A 16,384-nucleotide genomic window follows, 5' to 3' on the forward strand; every position below is an offset into this window, starting at 1 on the left:
GGAAGCAGACACAGCAGGGCAGAGGTTATCAGGGGTCAAGGGTGAGGGCAGAGGCCGGCGGGGCATGCTGCTCAGGGCTATGAACTAAAGAAGAGGATACAGTTAAGCATGTCTACTATAGAACTGGTCATTACGGCTAATAATCCAAACCTGTGTTCTTTTATCTACTGTTTCCATGTGTAAAACAGGGCAAGATCTCACCAACAAAATACCATTTAATCCTTGTTACCGGTCACTGGCAGCATAAATGTGATATATTATTCAGTTTAAATCATTGTGTGCATGAGTATGTGTGTTGTATGTATGTATGCATGCATGCATATATGTATGTATGTAGGTATTACTTCCTATGGAAGTGGGGGGTCTCAGCAGTTTTAAGCTATAGTAGAGCATTCTTTACTGTATGTATCTATCAGATAATAATTAACTTGAGAAAAATTGATAACTGTATTACAATTTTGACAGCATTGTACAATTCATACCAAAACAATTTAATTAAAGGACAAATACGAAATGTTCCTCTTTCCTTGGTCCTAAGCAAGGGAAAGAGAGACCTGCTGGGCAGGGTTGCTAAATGTTCTAGATGATTACTGACATGAATGGCTTCTAATTTAACCAAGGATCTTGAGTCCCACCACTGAAACAGATGTTTCCTCCAACCCTGGTTGGGTTCCTAAAAATCTTGTTCAACTTTGGGAAGCAAGCTGTCCATCTATCTGGACTAGGAAACACAGTATCTGAAGCCTGAGCTGTTCTCTTACTCCAGGAAGGCATCTCAAAACCCTCCATGACACTTTGTGCAAGCCTACTGAGCAGCTGAAAAGTAGACATCCTTTCAGTTTGTCTCGTTCTATGTAGAGAGAACATAAAGCTTTATAAGGTCCAATAGTCTTCCCATTTCAACAATATGGAACTGGCAATGTTGGCCTCCCTAGAATCTTTAGAAATATGTCTTCTGACACAAGGATGCCCCAAAGGAGCAAACAGAGCCAAAACCCAGCAGTGGACACTCTTTTTTTTTTTTTTTTTTTCTTTTTGCAGTGGACACTCTTAAAGGAGGGAAGGAGCGCATGTTTTAAAACGACAGCTCCAGAGTTGTTTCATTTATTGTGGACTCCAAGCGATACCTTTTTTCTAATTTGCATGAAGCCTCTAAATTTGTGCTAGCAATCATCTTGCTTAAGCACAGCTCGTTTACTTACCTGGACATGCCTGCATGTTGCATCTGGAGACCTGGGCGGCATCTCCCGGACAGGATCGGCCACCTTTAGTTGGCACTGGATTGTCACATAGCCGCTTTCGAGTCCTTTCACCTCCTCCACAAGAGACAGAACAATGGCTCCAGCTGTGCCATGTTCCCCAACTTCCGTCCACTGTGAACAAGAATGGGACGTTCAATGTCAATGAATCAGCTTTAAAATCTTGGTGTAGGACACTCCTGACTTGCAAGTGGCAGGGCGACAGCAAGGAGGACCAAGTGAAGAGGTTCACTCATCCCACAGACAGAAATTAAGAGGCTCACCAGGACACATGTCAGTGTTGCACCTCTGGATCTGGGTATCTGGACCCCCACAGGCTCTTCCTCCATTGGAGGGACGTGGATTATCACACATGCGGTACCGCCTCATCTGCCCTCCATTGCATGTCCGGCTGCATGTCCCCCAGCCGCTCCAAGGGCTCCAGTTACCATGGGCTACAGTGTGAAATAATTTGGCATAAAACAGAGCTCTAAAAAATGGAGATGTGAAAGAAACCATGACACTTGCCCCCCAAACAAGGAGAACCTTTGAATAAGAAAGAAAATGAGCCAATAAATGGGTATCTTTCCAAATCACCAGGTGATTTCGGTGATGTTTTCAATAGAGACAGAAAACAAATGCTAATATTGATGGGATTCACTTCAGCTGGTCTGATATTATATTTAAATAATCCCATGAGCAAGAGGTGATATGAAAGATACTCTACTCTCATGGAGCAGAGACTGCAACTTCAGAACACACCAAAACCAGACATCGCTTTGGCATTCTAAACTAAAGGTCAAAGATCAAGCAACACAATGCTGTAACTTTAAGGGCTGGAGGCCATAGCAAAGCTTTAACGAAGTAGCATGGACTCACTGTTGCCAACACTCACTTGGACAAGGGTCATTATTGCAAAAGTCACTCTGGACACCAGTCCCTTCGCATTTGTTTCCTCCATACTGTGGCACCGGGTCAGAACAGTCCCTTGTTCTCTTCCTGGCACCTCCTCCACAGGACACGGTGCAGGCACTCCAACTGCTCCAAGTCGCCCACCTGCCATCCACTGGATTAACAGAAATGTGCTTGGTTACTACATTAAAAAAAAACATGATCAGAGAGGCTGGGTGTGGAGATGGCTCAGATGCTAAGCACTTGGGGCTCTTCTAGAGGATGTGTTTGGTTTTCAGCATCCGTGCTGGGTGCTCACAGCTGCCTGCAAATTCAGAGCATCTGGCCCCTTCTGGATTTTTATAGGTACACACACACACACACACACACACACACACACACACAAACACACACACACACACAGACACACACACACACACAGACACACACAGACACTCATACACACACAGACATACACATAGACACACACACAGACACACATAGACACACACACAGACATACACACACACATACACACACACATAACACATAGACACACACACATAGAGACACACAGATATACATACACACAGACACACACACGCACAGATACATACAGACACAGACACACAGACAGAAAGACAGACAGACAGACAGACGCGCACGCATGTGCATGCGCGCACACACACACACACACACACACACACACACACACACAAACATAAGTATGGTCAGGTCAAACCATGGCCGAGTGACATTGTTGCATGAGAGGTAGATGTTAACTGGTTTAATGTGGTAATCTTACTTCTCTCACCTGGACAGTGTCTCTCATTGCAGACTTGCATCTGGGTTTCTGCTCCACTGCAGTAGGCTCCACCAAATGATGGTGGAGGGTTGTTGCAAAGTCTTGTTCTGGTCTGACTGCCTTTTCCACAGCTTTTGCTGCACGCACTCCAAGGCTGCCAAGCGTTCCACACACCATGGACTGCAAACACCAGAGACAGATTCAAGCCACAGAACAAAACAAAATTATGTAAATAAATTAACTCCATAGTAAGTTAAAATTCACACAATCTGAAATAACTAAAATTGAACCAAAAGAAATATAACTGACGATGGTCTTCTTTTCTCATGTTTGGTTTTCCAGGGACATTCAGAAGGCTTAACTAATGCCAAAATAAATGCTTACAATTATTTAAAGGAGACTATTTTATTAAAATCAAATTTAATCAAGCAACCATATGTAAACAGAACCCGAGTGCTTAAACTCCTGCTAAGCACTTGTCCACATTTGGTACCCTAGGGATGGTGGAGGAGACCAGAAGCAGCTAAGCAAGTCTGTCTAACAGGTCGAGATGCGCTGTAGGTCACATGAAACTTCCAACAAGGCTTTTTTGGATCTAAGAACGTAAGAGTACATCTCTAAACATGGCCTGGTGTCCCACTTATGCATGTTCCCGACAACAGGGTGATTTGCACAGGTCTAAGTCTTTGAACAGTTTTCTCCATTACATAATGTTCATGAATTAGAAATTCTGAATAACACACTCACCTACTTGCTCAACAACAGAAGCAAAACTGACCAGTAGTTTCCAAGGACCGCACTGAAGGGCTTTCTTTCGGTAACTAACACATTACAGCATCTGACCACAGCTTGGACAGCCTCACACTTCCTACCAGGTGCTTGGGCTGAGAATCAGCACCATGCTTTCTCTTACACAAGAGTCACAATCAGGCTGTATTTTCCATAAACAATGTTCTAGAAATGGTGCCCATAGAATATGCTTCTTTGGTTACTAGCTTTACCAAAATATGAACCAAAAGAGGGGTTAAGACTTGGATCTCAGTAGTCTCAACACCATTTATAAGAAACTACAATATTAAAATTAAACAATAAGGTTATAATTTTAAAGAAATATTAAGATATCTTGCACTTTCTCATAATTAATTGATCTTTGATTAAGGCAACTACTTATTTTCCTGCTTTATAGATAGAGGCAAACATGGTCACAAAAAAATTAGTTCTAAGACAATATTTGACTAAACCCAAGAAGGCAGGAGGGAGCATTTAAAACCTGGTCTGGAATGTAATGCTTACAGTCCGCACACATTGTCTGTATCACTTCAGATGTTCTGCAGACCCAGTGACTTTGACATAGTTACATTTCAAGGATGTTGGTTAACCAAGTCCAAACCTCTGACAACATAAGGATGCTTTATCAAAGGAGCCTAGAATTGAGTGCTGTTTATTATGTAATGTCTGTCTGTTTCTCCTTTATGCAAATAGATGTTTGAAACCCTCTTTGAAAAAGTTTGGTCTTTTTATATTTAATTTACCAAGAAACCCTAACCAAAGGGACTTTTATGACATATGCGGTAGAATTGAAAACCTTTTATTTAGATAGATAAACAAGAAGAAAGAAACAAAACAGAAAGAAAGAAAGGAAGAAAGAAAAGGAGGGAGGGAGGGAGGGAGGGAGGGAGGGAGGAAGGGAGGAAGGAAGGAAGGAAGGAAGGAAGGAAGGAAGGAAGGAAGGAAGGAAGGAAGGAAGGAAGGAAGGAAGGAAGGAAGGAAGGAGCAAACTGCTTGTGGACGTTGTACATCGTGGTGCGGAGCCTAGTGCGCACCACGATGTACAACGTCCACAAGCAGTGCAAAAGTTTTGGGTTCTGTGTGTTAGGCTTCAATACTCAGGATGCTCTGAAACTTCCAAAACCAAAACCAGGATGTTTTGCACACAATAATAGATACATTACTAGTGTATTATTAACCCCCTGAATTATCCTTGAATCATTACACTACTGAACAATATGAGTCCTTATTGATATAAATCATTAAATAAGAAATAGCAAGCAAAAAGTTCTTTGCAATAGGAAGCAATAACAGCTGTACAATATTCAACAGACAAATCAGTATTTTATGAAAAGCATTAAGAGTAATAAATGCAAGAAATAAGCAAGTATGTGCTAGCACTAGTGGGTGAAAGACTAACAACCTGCTTATCTAGCTATAAACTATCCCTGCACATATATACTCTAAGGGGAAATAGTAGTGCCTGCTAGTTTTTGTGGTACTCTATTGCCTCAATGGTTGGCATCTACCCACGGGAGTGGCATCACTAAGCCCCCAAACAGTAAAACAATAAAACAGTGAACAAAAATAATAGTAAACAAATAGCTACCAAGCATGTAGGGTACACTGACATTAATTTTAATCCAATTGCAAACACCCTTTAGTAATCTACAGATTCAATGGAATCCCCATCAAAATTCCAACTCAATTCTTCAACGAGTTAGAAAGGGCAATTTGCAAATTCATCTGGAATAACAAAAAACCTAGGATAGCAAAAACTCTTCTCAATGATAAAAGAATCTCTGGGGGAATCACTATGCCTGACCTAAAAATGTACTACAGAGCAATTGTGATAAAAACTGCATGGTACTGGTATAGCGACAGACAGGTAAACCAATGGAATAGAATTGAAGACCCAGAAATGAACCCACACACCTATGGTTACTTGATCTTTGACAAGGGAGCTAAAACCATCCAGTGGAAAAAAGACAGCATTTTCAACAAATGGTGCTGGCACAACTGGTTGTTATGTAGAAGAATGAGAATTGATCCATTCTTATCTCCTTGTACTAAGGTCAAGTCTAAGTGGATCAAAGAACTCCACATAAAACCAGAGACACTGAAATATATAGAGGAGAAAGTGGGGAAAAGCCTTGAAGAAATGGGCACAGGGGAAAAATTCTTGAATAGAACTATAAAGGCTTGTCATGTAAGATTGAGAATTGACAAATGGGACCTCATAAAATTGCAAAGCTTTTGTAAGGCAAAAGACACTGTCAATAAGACAAAAAGGCCAACAACAGATTGGGAAAGGATCTTTACCAATCCTAAATTAGATAGGGGACTAATATCCATTATATATGAAGAACTCAAGAAGACGGATTCCAGAAAACTAAATAACCCCGTTAAAAAATGGGGCACAGAACTATACAAAGAATTCTCAACTGAGGAATATCGAATGGCTGAGAAACACCTCAAAAAATGTTCAACATCCTTAATCATCAAGGAAATGCAAATCAAAACAGCCTTGAGATTCCACCTCACACCAGTCAGAATGGCTAAGATCAAAAATTTAGGTGACACAGATGCTGGTGAGGATGTGGAGAAAGAGGAACACTCCTCCATTGTTGGTGGGACTGCAAGCTTATAAAACACTCTGGAAATCAGTCTGCAGGTTCCTCAGAAAATTGGACATAGTACTACTGGAGGATTCAGCAATACCTCTCCTGGACATATATCCAGAAGATGTTCCAACTGGTAATAGATTTTCATTATATAATTTCATCAATAATATACCTGACAGATGGTATACAAGTTCTCTAATTAGGTATTAATATTTCTTTCTCTCTTCATTATTTAGAATAATGCCACTATATTAGATTGTTTATTTTTAAAGACTAAAGCAAACCCTTGGCTTTTATATATGTAAAGACTTCAGGGTAGTGATTTTTTCCCTGTCTGTCTGTCTGTCTGTCTGTCTGTCTGTCTATCTGTCTGTCTATTTTTGGGGAAGATTATATCTATGTACTGCTACTCCCAGATCAGTACCTTGTTTTCTGAAATAAAATAGTGAAAACCAAACTTCTGGAAAGGTACTGAAGATCCAAATATATAGACTTGGGAATCACAACAGGCTTGGTTCAAATCTTCAACTCTGTTTAACTAACCATTCAACCTTAGTTAATGAATTAATTACTACATTTCCATCATTTTATAAATGTTTTATTCATGTGCACAACAAGATATAATAGCTACTTCAGTGACTCTTTCTCCTTTTGAATATTTTCTCTCAGTTTTGTTCCACCAATCCTTTCTTTGTGTTTATTCAGTATGCTTATTGATATTAAAAATTATTTTCTACTTAATATTCTATTTATATTCACTAGAACATTTCACATTCCATCCAATAGTGCTTAGAAATTCAAATATCTTCAAATGGAGTACACAATAAATATTACTTAGAGTCTAGAAGAATGGGTGAATGAATGGATGAATGAATGAATGAATGAATGAATTGGTTCCTGATTCGTCTTCTTCTCTTCTACACAGTCTTCCCTAAAGGTCCCAACAAGGAGTCCAGTAGCCCTTGATGCCCTACATGAGGATGTCACTCACGCTGCCCCCAGTGTGCCCACCACCTAGATTCAGTTCAGTTCAGACAAAAACATGAAACAAAATTGAACTCAAAAGTAGTTATTTCTCAGAAGCTGAAATGAATCTCAGAGAGAGTAACTTTTCCACTCCAAGGTCTGCGATTACAAGGCCACTGTGAGCCACCAGTTGCCTGTCATCATATTTTCCACACATGGGAAGAATTTAATGGAGAATTAAGTCAAAGAGGACATTAGTGGAGATCAGAGATGAGCAACACACTAGTAGAAATACTGGACAAATCCTTGCATTCAATTACACCTGAAAGAAGACTATTTCATTGATTTAAGTTGAATTTTGTCACTTGAATCTGAAAGAGGCATGCGATACTAAGTAAGCAACAGCTGGAAGACCAAGCATCTGGCGTGGCTTTCACGGCAAGGCCAATAGGTGAGATGGTAAATGGTCCTAGGCTGCTCCTCGTTAGTGGCACACTTCTTTTTAACCCCTCTGCGCTCATTTCCTCCCTTGAAAATGGATGACTAGATTACCTGTCGCCGTGAGTACCCATCACCTTTCAGTATGTGAGTTCCTGTAGACTTAAGTTTCTGTGCATGGTTAAAAGTCCACCCGCATTCCTGTTCTCTTCAGTGAGACATTCCACCATGACCCTGTCGCTTCTGCACAAGGCTCTTTACGAAACGGGGAAGTAACAGAGAGTGAACATGTCCCTGAAGCTAGAACATGTCCCTGAAGCTAGAAGCCATATCATCTTTTCACAAGGAAGGAAACAGGGCTCTTGACTCCATGGTAGGAGTTAACATACAAAAGCTTTGCTGGTGTCTCTGGTGGGTCCTCACCTGGACAAGGCCTGATGTTACACATGATGGTTTCCACAGCGTGCCCCTCACATGACCGCCCACCATGCTGAGCTGGTGGATTGCTGCAAGTCCTCGTCCTAGTTTGGTTGCCATGCCCACAGCTTCTTGAGCAGTCTTCCCAGAAACTCCATTCTGACCAGTGACCATCCACTACAGGGAAGTAAAACCGTTAACACCATTAGCTAAAGCCAAATAGCAAGCACTAACCCCAAGGCAGGCCAAAGGTGGGGAACATAAATTAGTGTCTCTTAAACACCTGCCTCCACACCGAATGCAAAACTATACCTGGACACAACTTATTGTGACAGTGTCTCGCTTCTGAATCCGCCCCTTGGCAAGGCCTCCCTCCATTGGCTGGAGGTGGGTTGTTGCACAGCCGGCTCCTCTTTTGGATGCCTTTTCCACAGGTGACACTGCAGGGCCTCCAGGCAGACCACAAGGAAAACCCACCGTGCACTGCAAACAAAATACTGTGTGTTGTCTCGGGTCTGCAAGTGAGAGTGTCTAAGAGTAATTTCATCGCAGTTACATACTGTGTAGAGAGCTGAGTGGGAAACCTTCCCTTAGGGGTAAAACTCATATCTAGAAGTGAGACAATAACTCAGTCAAAGAAACCACCTCTCAGATTCTCTGCTGAGTCATGTGGTTGTGGCTATGGCTATGGGAAGAAAAAGAGATGAAGAAGTTTACATACTGCTTACTGTGTGTGTCTCTGTGTGTGTCTCTATGTGTGTGCACTTCTATATATGTATGTGTGTAGCTTTCTATCATCTCTCTATCTCTCTATCTATCATCCTTGTCTCTCTATATAATATACATCACCTTCTGAACATTTTTGCTTAGTTTTCAAGGAAAATTTATGTTAGGATTCTGAATGATTAGCATGGCATTTGAATCCTCTAAACTGTGTTGTTTTAATCTCATTAGTTGGTAAACCAGAAGGAGACTGGGAAGCTGAGCTGTCTTGGATTCTGTTTCCCACTTACCCTGGACTATGACAGGCACTCTGACCAGGACAGAGCCCATCAAGTTTCGGGCAACGCACTCATATTCAGAAGTATCTTCTTTGCGAGCAGCAGCAATGTATAATGAGCTGTTAGGCAGCATGGTAAGTCGGTTATCCCAGGGGATGGGCTGCCCTTGGCGGGACCATGTGATGGTTGGCTGCGGCTCACCAGCTGCTTGGCAATCCAGTATGACTCTGCCACCAGCATCCACAGCAGTTTCCACTGGCTCAAGAGTAATAATAGGAGAACCTGTGAAGAAAGTAGATACTGGGTCTTGGTTGTTAAGAGGCTAGGTTAAAATTTTATCTTACAAAATGTGGTGACTTCATTATGAAAGGAATTTTGCCATGAAGTAGTATGGATTAAAGAGAAGACCCAATGAGCTGGGCAGGAAGGTTTGTGTTTGGGTAACTCGAAAATGTACAGAAGAAAGGAGATCCGATGGGAGGCAGTGAGGAGTGAGTGGTGATTTGTATTGTTTTAGGGCAGTGACCTCGAGGTATCTGTGAGACACTCATGTGAGCTGTCCTAGATAGCAGGTGGAGTCAGATGCGTCCACCTAGGAATTTCAAAATCAAGATGTCAACAAGGAATGTGGACCTGTCTTTCATATCTGATGAGATTGCTTCGAAAGGGAAAGTAGCATCATACAAGATGATGAAACAGAACGCATTGGAGGAAATTAAGAGATGGACATAAGGTTGGCTTATAAACAATACAAAGAACTATCTCCCAAGGAATTAAATATGAAGAGTCGGGACTCCTGGTATGAAAGGAAAGAGCTTCAGGAGGAGAGAGAGGCTGTCAGCTGCCCAAGTGAAGTTCCTGGAAAGGAGCTGAACGTAGCTGCTGGCAGGATGCTTATCTCCACATTGTTCCACATGCTTGTAAAATTAGCTTGAAAACTGTGCTTTCAAAACTGAGGAGGGTCATTTCAGGGAGAAGATGTCTCCATGAGGCAAGAGATACAGCATGGAGATAGACTTGGTAGAGTTTTATGACTAGCAAGGATGCCTGACCCTAGGGGAGGGGGTGGTAGTTCATGTAGTTTCTAGTGTTTGCTAATATCTATGCTTTCTTTTCCTCCAAAGAATCTCAGATTACATTGCTGTTGAATAAGAGAGCAGAGGGCAGCAAGGACATTGAGGGAAAAGAGAGCCATGGGATGACCACACAGGGAGAGCGAGGCTGAACAGAACTGTGGCTGACTTGCTCAGAGAGAGAGAGGAGAAATAGCATCAGTTATTTCTCCATGGTGACAACCTATTTTATATAGAGACAAGTATGCCTTACTATCTAAAGCATCAAACAGAATGGAAGCAAACACAGTTTGTCATAACACTTGTACACCAGTGTTGTTTTTAATAAGGGTTACTGACGTGTTTTGAGAAAAGACACTTTCTCACCTGAGCTCAACTGTCTCAGTAAGTACCAAGTGCCACATAGGCACATAGGTACCATATAGAACTATACCAGCAATTCACCTTTCAGTCACCCATATCACTATAGAAATGGCCATTGCTTTTACTTATTTACTTATATTTAGATAACATTATGTATTTGCAAACTGACACTAAATCTGGTTTATCATTCACACTAAGTGTGGATAAAGTTACTAAGTAAGCTTGTACGCTCATGATTCCATGGCCAAGAAAAGTATGCAGTTAAGCTTAGACTCTTGATTTAGATACTATAGACATTTTTGATGTCTATAAAGCTAGAATGTAATATAATATACCATGTAAACATATTTCAGGTTAAATGAAACACATCATTTACACAATCATCAATCAAACGTAAGCATCTCATCTGAACGTAAACACCGCTCTGTACGTTGAGCTTAAAGTCAACAGTACTTTTGGCCTTTTCCTGGTAGGGATTAAAAAGATCCAATGTCAAGATTTACATGTCAGCTGATCTGATGATGTTTCTCTTGACTTGGGTCAGCACAACCTGCTGTGGTTCTCTAGCTTAGGAATCCCTGTCTGCTGATGGCATCTGAGGGACTCCATAAAGGGCAAACTCTGAAGACTAATTCATGCAAGAGGGCTGCCAGTCCACCCGGACGCCTTCTGAGCTCCTTTAAATCACTCTCTATGTTTAATATGTATTTTTTCTCTTATTGAAAATATTTTTTTCTCTCACACAATATATTTAGTACATATTTAAAAAGCGTAGAAAACACCATCTTGGAAAGCCTGTGGCTAGCGTCTGGTGCACCACGGAGGGCACTCACTGTTGGCAAAAAGGTTCTGTCACCAAGATGCTGTGACTGAAAACTGTGGGTGTCAGATAAGAGTGGGAAAGGAGAGGAAGATGGACACACCGCGAAAGCTGCTGTTGAAAATGCACGTTGCAGGTTTAAAGGAGACAGCTATTCTCCAGTAGGCAACAACCCTGCTGTTGTGCTAGCTGGAGGCTGACAGAAGAGCTTACTTTGCAGAGTCAGACTCACGCTGCGCTCCACCACCCCGGCCTCATTGGCGGCTACACACGTATAGTCACCAGCATCTTCATTCTACGGAAGTAAGTATGCTTGTGAGAACAGGGGTCAGTCAGCAAGGCACATCACTTTTTCAATATGATAGTTCTTTTGGAACTTAAGGTTTGGGAATGCATTTTGATGAAAATAGCACACCCCACCCATGTTTACCTCATAGCTAGGTTAAAAAAAAAATGGGAGCAAGAGAAGAAATGAGGGAAAAAGAAATTCCAAAATTAAAATATTTCATAGAATATCGAGTCCCAGGAAATCAAAGTAAAAATGACATCGTTTCATAACGTTTACTTTTAAACATTGGCTGTTGTTGACTGATACTTCAGTTTTGAGAGTTTTTTTTCTAGTTTTAATCAATGTCATATTGTCTCCACTTCGTCATGGCTGCCTCTTCCTTCTACACAATTGATGTTTCTCCAACTTTCAAGACTTCTTTGAATACTATGAAAGAAACCCTTAAAAACTACGAAAAAGGGCTGGAGAGATGGCTCAGTGGTTAAGAGCACTGGCTGCTCTTCCAAAGGTCCTGAATTCAATTCCCAGAGACCACATGATGGGTCAAAACCATCTGTAATGGGATCCTATGCCCTCTTTTGGTGTGTCTGAAGACAGCTACAGTGTACTTACATATAATAAATAAATAAATAAATAAATAAATCTTAAAAGAAAACAAAACACTATGAAAGAAAAATGTAAGTGGTATGATCATGGCCATCTCAGAATCCATTCAACTATCCAGAAGAAATTAACCAATACTGAGTTCTTTCTAATTGGAGTTTTTGAAAATGTATCAAGCTGGGTTCATAGGTCATTTGAAATGAAGGAAAGTGAAGAATAAATTTGATTGTAATAACACATTATAGTCTTTCATAAATTTATACATATATAACACAGAAAACAGATAGTATTTGAATTTTACTTATTTACAATACCATATATGGGCTTAGCTTGCAGTTTTAATATTCAATACACATGGAACCTTCTAGTAGGCAGCTGGAAATGGAACTTGGCAGACCCCAGGCTGATACCACATGTTTAGGACTATGAAGTTGTATAGTTAAAAGACCTTGCACATTAATAAGGGTATTCAAAGAAGTCTTGAAAGTTTTAGAATTATTAATTGTTATATAGAAGGAAGAGGCAGCCATGAAGAAGTGGAGACAATATGTCATTGATTAAAACTAGAAAAAATTCTCCAAACTGAAGTATCAATCAACAACAGCCAATGTTTAAAAATAAAGAAAATAAAGCCCAAGAAAGTCCCACTGGGTTAGGCAATGATGTATTTTAATTGTTTTCAATTAATTAAATATGAAAGCACACAAGAGAGCTCACCAAGTGTGAGTTAAGAAACTAGTGTAGGGACGGAACGTTTAGGTGAGTCATGTCTTTATTATCCTTTCCTGAATACTGAAACATGATCAGAGTTTTACATATATTTTTTAGTTTCCTTGTGAAATCTAACCTATAGCTTACTTGTAACCATGTTTATAACATTTTGATGTTCTTGTTCTGACATAGATTCGAGAGGTTTATCTCCTAACAGTAAATAATAGACGAATAATTGGAAAAAAACCCACAAAATTGTTTTATTGCCCATACTTATTTGCAAGAGCAACAGTATCAACTTACATTATTCTTTCATAGTTTCAAAAAGACCTTAGTTGCTGGGTGAAGTAATGGTGTACATACGCATAATGCCACACTACTCCTTACAGTAAAGGACGGAATCCTGTTATCTGCGACAAGGTAGACAGAACTGGACACTGTTCTGATAAGTGACATATGCCAGGAACATGAAGGACGTACTGTGTGATTCCATTCCCAGATGGAATGGACAAGGCTGAGAGTCGGATGCTGGTTGCCAGAGACTTGGGGCATGAGCAGGAGGAAGTGGTGGAAAAACCACAATGAGTGGGTGCTGAGTCAACGTGAAAGACTCTGGTATTTTATTGCATAGTGAGATAAACACAGATAAAATTAAAAAGCTAGAGAAATGATTTTGAAGATCTCTACCATGCCATCTGATAAATATTTAATTTGGTTAAAGCATTACACAGTGGTCATAGACTGAAACACATGCTATAATATCAATAGATATAATTTTTAGGTTCTATCTATCTATCTATCTATCTATCTATTTATCTTTATCAGTTAAAACATACATTTAAAATATTGCATTAAAATTAAAAGGAGGAATAGGCTAACTTTGATTTCATGATTTTCATAGGACTGGAGAAGAAACTTTTCTCATCTATGAATGGCACTGACACAGGGCACAGCAGTGTAGATGGTGTCAACAACTCCAGTGAGACTTACCACAGTGCCGTAGATGGCCAAGGAACCATTACCCAGTTGTCGGATCCTGTGGCTAATCTCTATGTCAGCCCCCTTGCGGCTCCATTGGATGGTTGGGGCAGGGTCCCCTTTCACCTCGCAGTTTAGGATCACGTTACCGCCGAGTGGTTCAATCCAGTTAGATGGGTAATCACCTTTGAAGACTGGGGGCTCTAGGAAATACCATAAGACAGGCAGGAAGGAAAACCAGGTGCTGATACGTCCTGTATGACTTTTGACATGCATAGGCATATAACTTAGCAGTGTGGGAAGAGGCACTTTAAAACATCATGGATTTGCAAAGTCAGCACTCTTACTAATCCCCAGAAATGTTGACAACTTCAGTCCTTGTGTAGAGGTAATGCACTTTGTGTCAAATGACCTCTTTAATATATTTACATTTCCTTACCTTTAGTGTATGTGTGTGTGTGTGTGCGTGTGTGTGTGTGTTGTGCATGTGTGTGTTTGTAGATAATGTGTGTATGTGTGTAAGTGCTTGTGAGTGTTGTGCATGTGTGTATGTGTGTGTAAGTGCTTGTGTGTGTTGTACATGTGTGTGTATTGTGAATATATGTGTCTGTAGGTGTTTGTGTGTGTGTGTGTGTGTGTGTGTGTGTGTAGGCCCAAAGCTGATGCTATGTGTCTTTTGCAATCTCTCACCAATTTATTTATTGGTGGAGTCTCTTTTTGAACCTAGAACTCACCAACTTCAGCTAGTTGGGCTATCTGGCTTTCCCCAGGGTCTCTTGTCTGTCTCCTGAATGCTGGGCTTGTAGATGGCTGACATACCTGCTTAGGTGTTACATGGGTTTTGGGCATCCAAACTCACATAAACGACAAGCCCTCTACCCACAGAGCCATCCCTGCAGCTCCTGTTTGCCTGTCAGCTGAAACCCATGTTTCGTTTTTTTCCTCATGAATCCATACATGTTCGGACATTGGGATAACAAACTGCAGTCATGTATTACGTCATAGTGAGGAATCAAAGTCTCATTATGAATAAATCACAAAGGCAAAATGGAACATGTTCACCTACCTTTCACATAAACAAATCCGATCGCTTTCACAAAGCCAACGCTGTTCTCTGCTGTGCACACGTAAGTGCCCGAGTCCTCCTTTGACACCTTTTCAATAACAAGTTCACTGTGTCCATTGACGCTGTCAAAGTGGGCTGAGGAAACAGATTAGGAAACAACACAGATGCCTCACAGTGACCTAGGAAAATGTCACAGCAGCGTAATATTTTGCAGGTTAGATTTATGAGCGAGTCAGCAATTGAACCGTAACTGAACAAGAGGGCCCTTACCACAGAGCCACCCTTGAGCTATTTACTGTGTCTATAGACAACTCATTGGAAGAACCAAAAACAGCCCATGGAACAGGAAAAGAGAATGAAAACAACCCTCTCTGCACAGTACTTAAAAGTGCCCCTTTCATCTCGGCCTGTCGCTTAAATCAGCCTCATGATTGCTGAGTTTCAAAACCCTTTCATTCAGAAATATGGCATTTTCCATTCCATTTATCTCACCCCCAGTCTTCTTCCCAAATAATTTACATCAATGGTGGGAACACCTTTTCAGTTGTAATCCAACTGACTTGGCAGGCTGTGGGGAAATCATGAAAACACATCCCTGGTGGGTAATAACAACACAATGATCAAATCTATAATAACTTAAAATTCCCAGTAAATCATACAGGCTGAGGATGTAAATATTTACAAAGGCAGCTACACTATTTGAATGAGAGTATAACATGAGCATGCTAATTAATTAAGAATCTAACTTAAACAGCTGCCATCTGATAATGTATGGCTTCTTTGTATGCATTGTCTTACTTATTTTTAAAGAACCCATTAAACTAAATTAGGTGGAAGGTAGGCTTCAAAGTTTAAATGCCAGAATTATTCTGTGCCTTTAGAAAAGAGTTATGATTTAGATATTGCTTTTCTTTATAAAGGAATGGTATGTAAATATGAAGATGATACAGTTGATGAATTTCAGCCATTCACATAATTGATCACGACAGAAAAATCTCAAGCTATAACTGCTTCTCTAGCAGAGCACTTGGTAGAGGCAAGTCAGAATTATGAAGACAGAACAGCCATTCATTACACACAGTGCATTTATACTCATTATTGATGGCATCTTTGGTGATGAAATCAAGCAAGTATATACATACATATGCATGTGGCAACAATGAAAAGAAAGTCATGAAATGTGAAAGAGAACATGGAGAGATATAGGGGAGTGTTTGGAGGGAGGAAAGGGAGAAATGATGTATTACCATCTCAAAGATCTCACACACACACACACACACACACAGAGAGAGAGAGAGAGAGAGAGAGAGAGAGAGAGAGAGAGAGAGAGAGA

The 16,384-nt window shown here is 40.6% G+C and overlaps 1 protein-coding gene across 1 annotated transcript in view; it reads right to left on the minus strand.

Annotated features, from left to right (window-relative positions):
- The window catches only part of Hmcn1 (hemicentin 1), a 418,463-nt gene that overhangs the window by 33,455 nt on the left and 368,624 nt on the right, over positions 1 to 16,384 (minus strand). The window contains exons 84-93 of the mRNA XM_021197369.1: positions 15,052 to 15,186; positions 13,998 to 14,188; positions 11,618 to 11,699; positions 9,161 to 9,430; positions 8,460 to 8,630; positions 8,154 to 8,324; positions 2,944 to 3,114; positions 2,134 to 2,304; positions 1,523 to 1,693; positions 1,203 to 1,373 (exon numbers count right to left, since the gene is read on the minus strand). Of these exons, the coding sequence (XP_021053028.1) occupies positions 1,203 to 1,373; positions 1,523 to 1,693; positions 2,134 to 2,304; positions 2,944 to 3,114; positions 8,154 to 8,324; positions 8,460 to 8,630; positions 9,161 to 9,430; positions 11,618 to 11,699; positions 13,998 to 14,188; positions 15,052 to 15,186 (1,704 nt within the window). The remainder of the gene's footprint in view (positions 1 to 1,202; positions 1,374 to 1,522; positions 1,694 to 2,133; positions 2,305 to 2,943; positions 3,115 to 8,153; positions 8,325 to 8,459; positions 8,631 to 9,160; positions 9,431 to 11,617; positions 11,700 to 13,997; positions 14,189 to 15,051; positions 15,187 to 16,384) is intronic.

The sequence above is a fragment of the Mus pahari genome, chromosome 5 (assembly GCF_900095145.1).
Source record: "Mus pahari chromosome 5, PAHARI_EIJ_v1.1, whole genome shotgun sequence".
NCBI classification, from domain to species: Eukaryota; Metazoa; Chordata; class Mammalia; order Rodentia; family Muridae; genus Mus; species Mus pahari.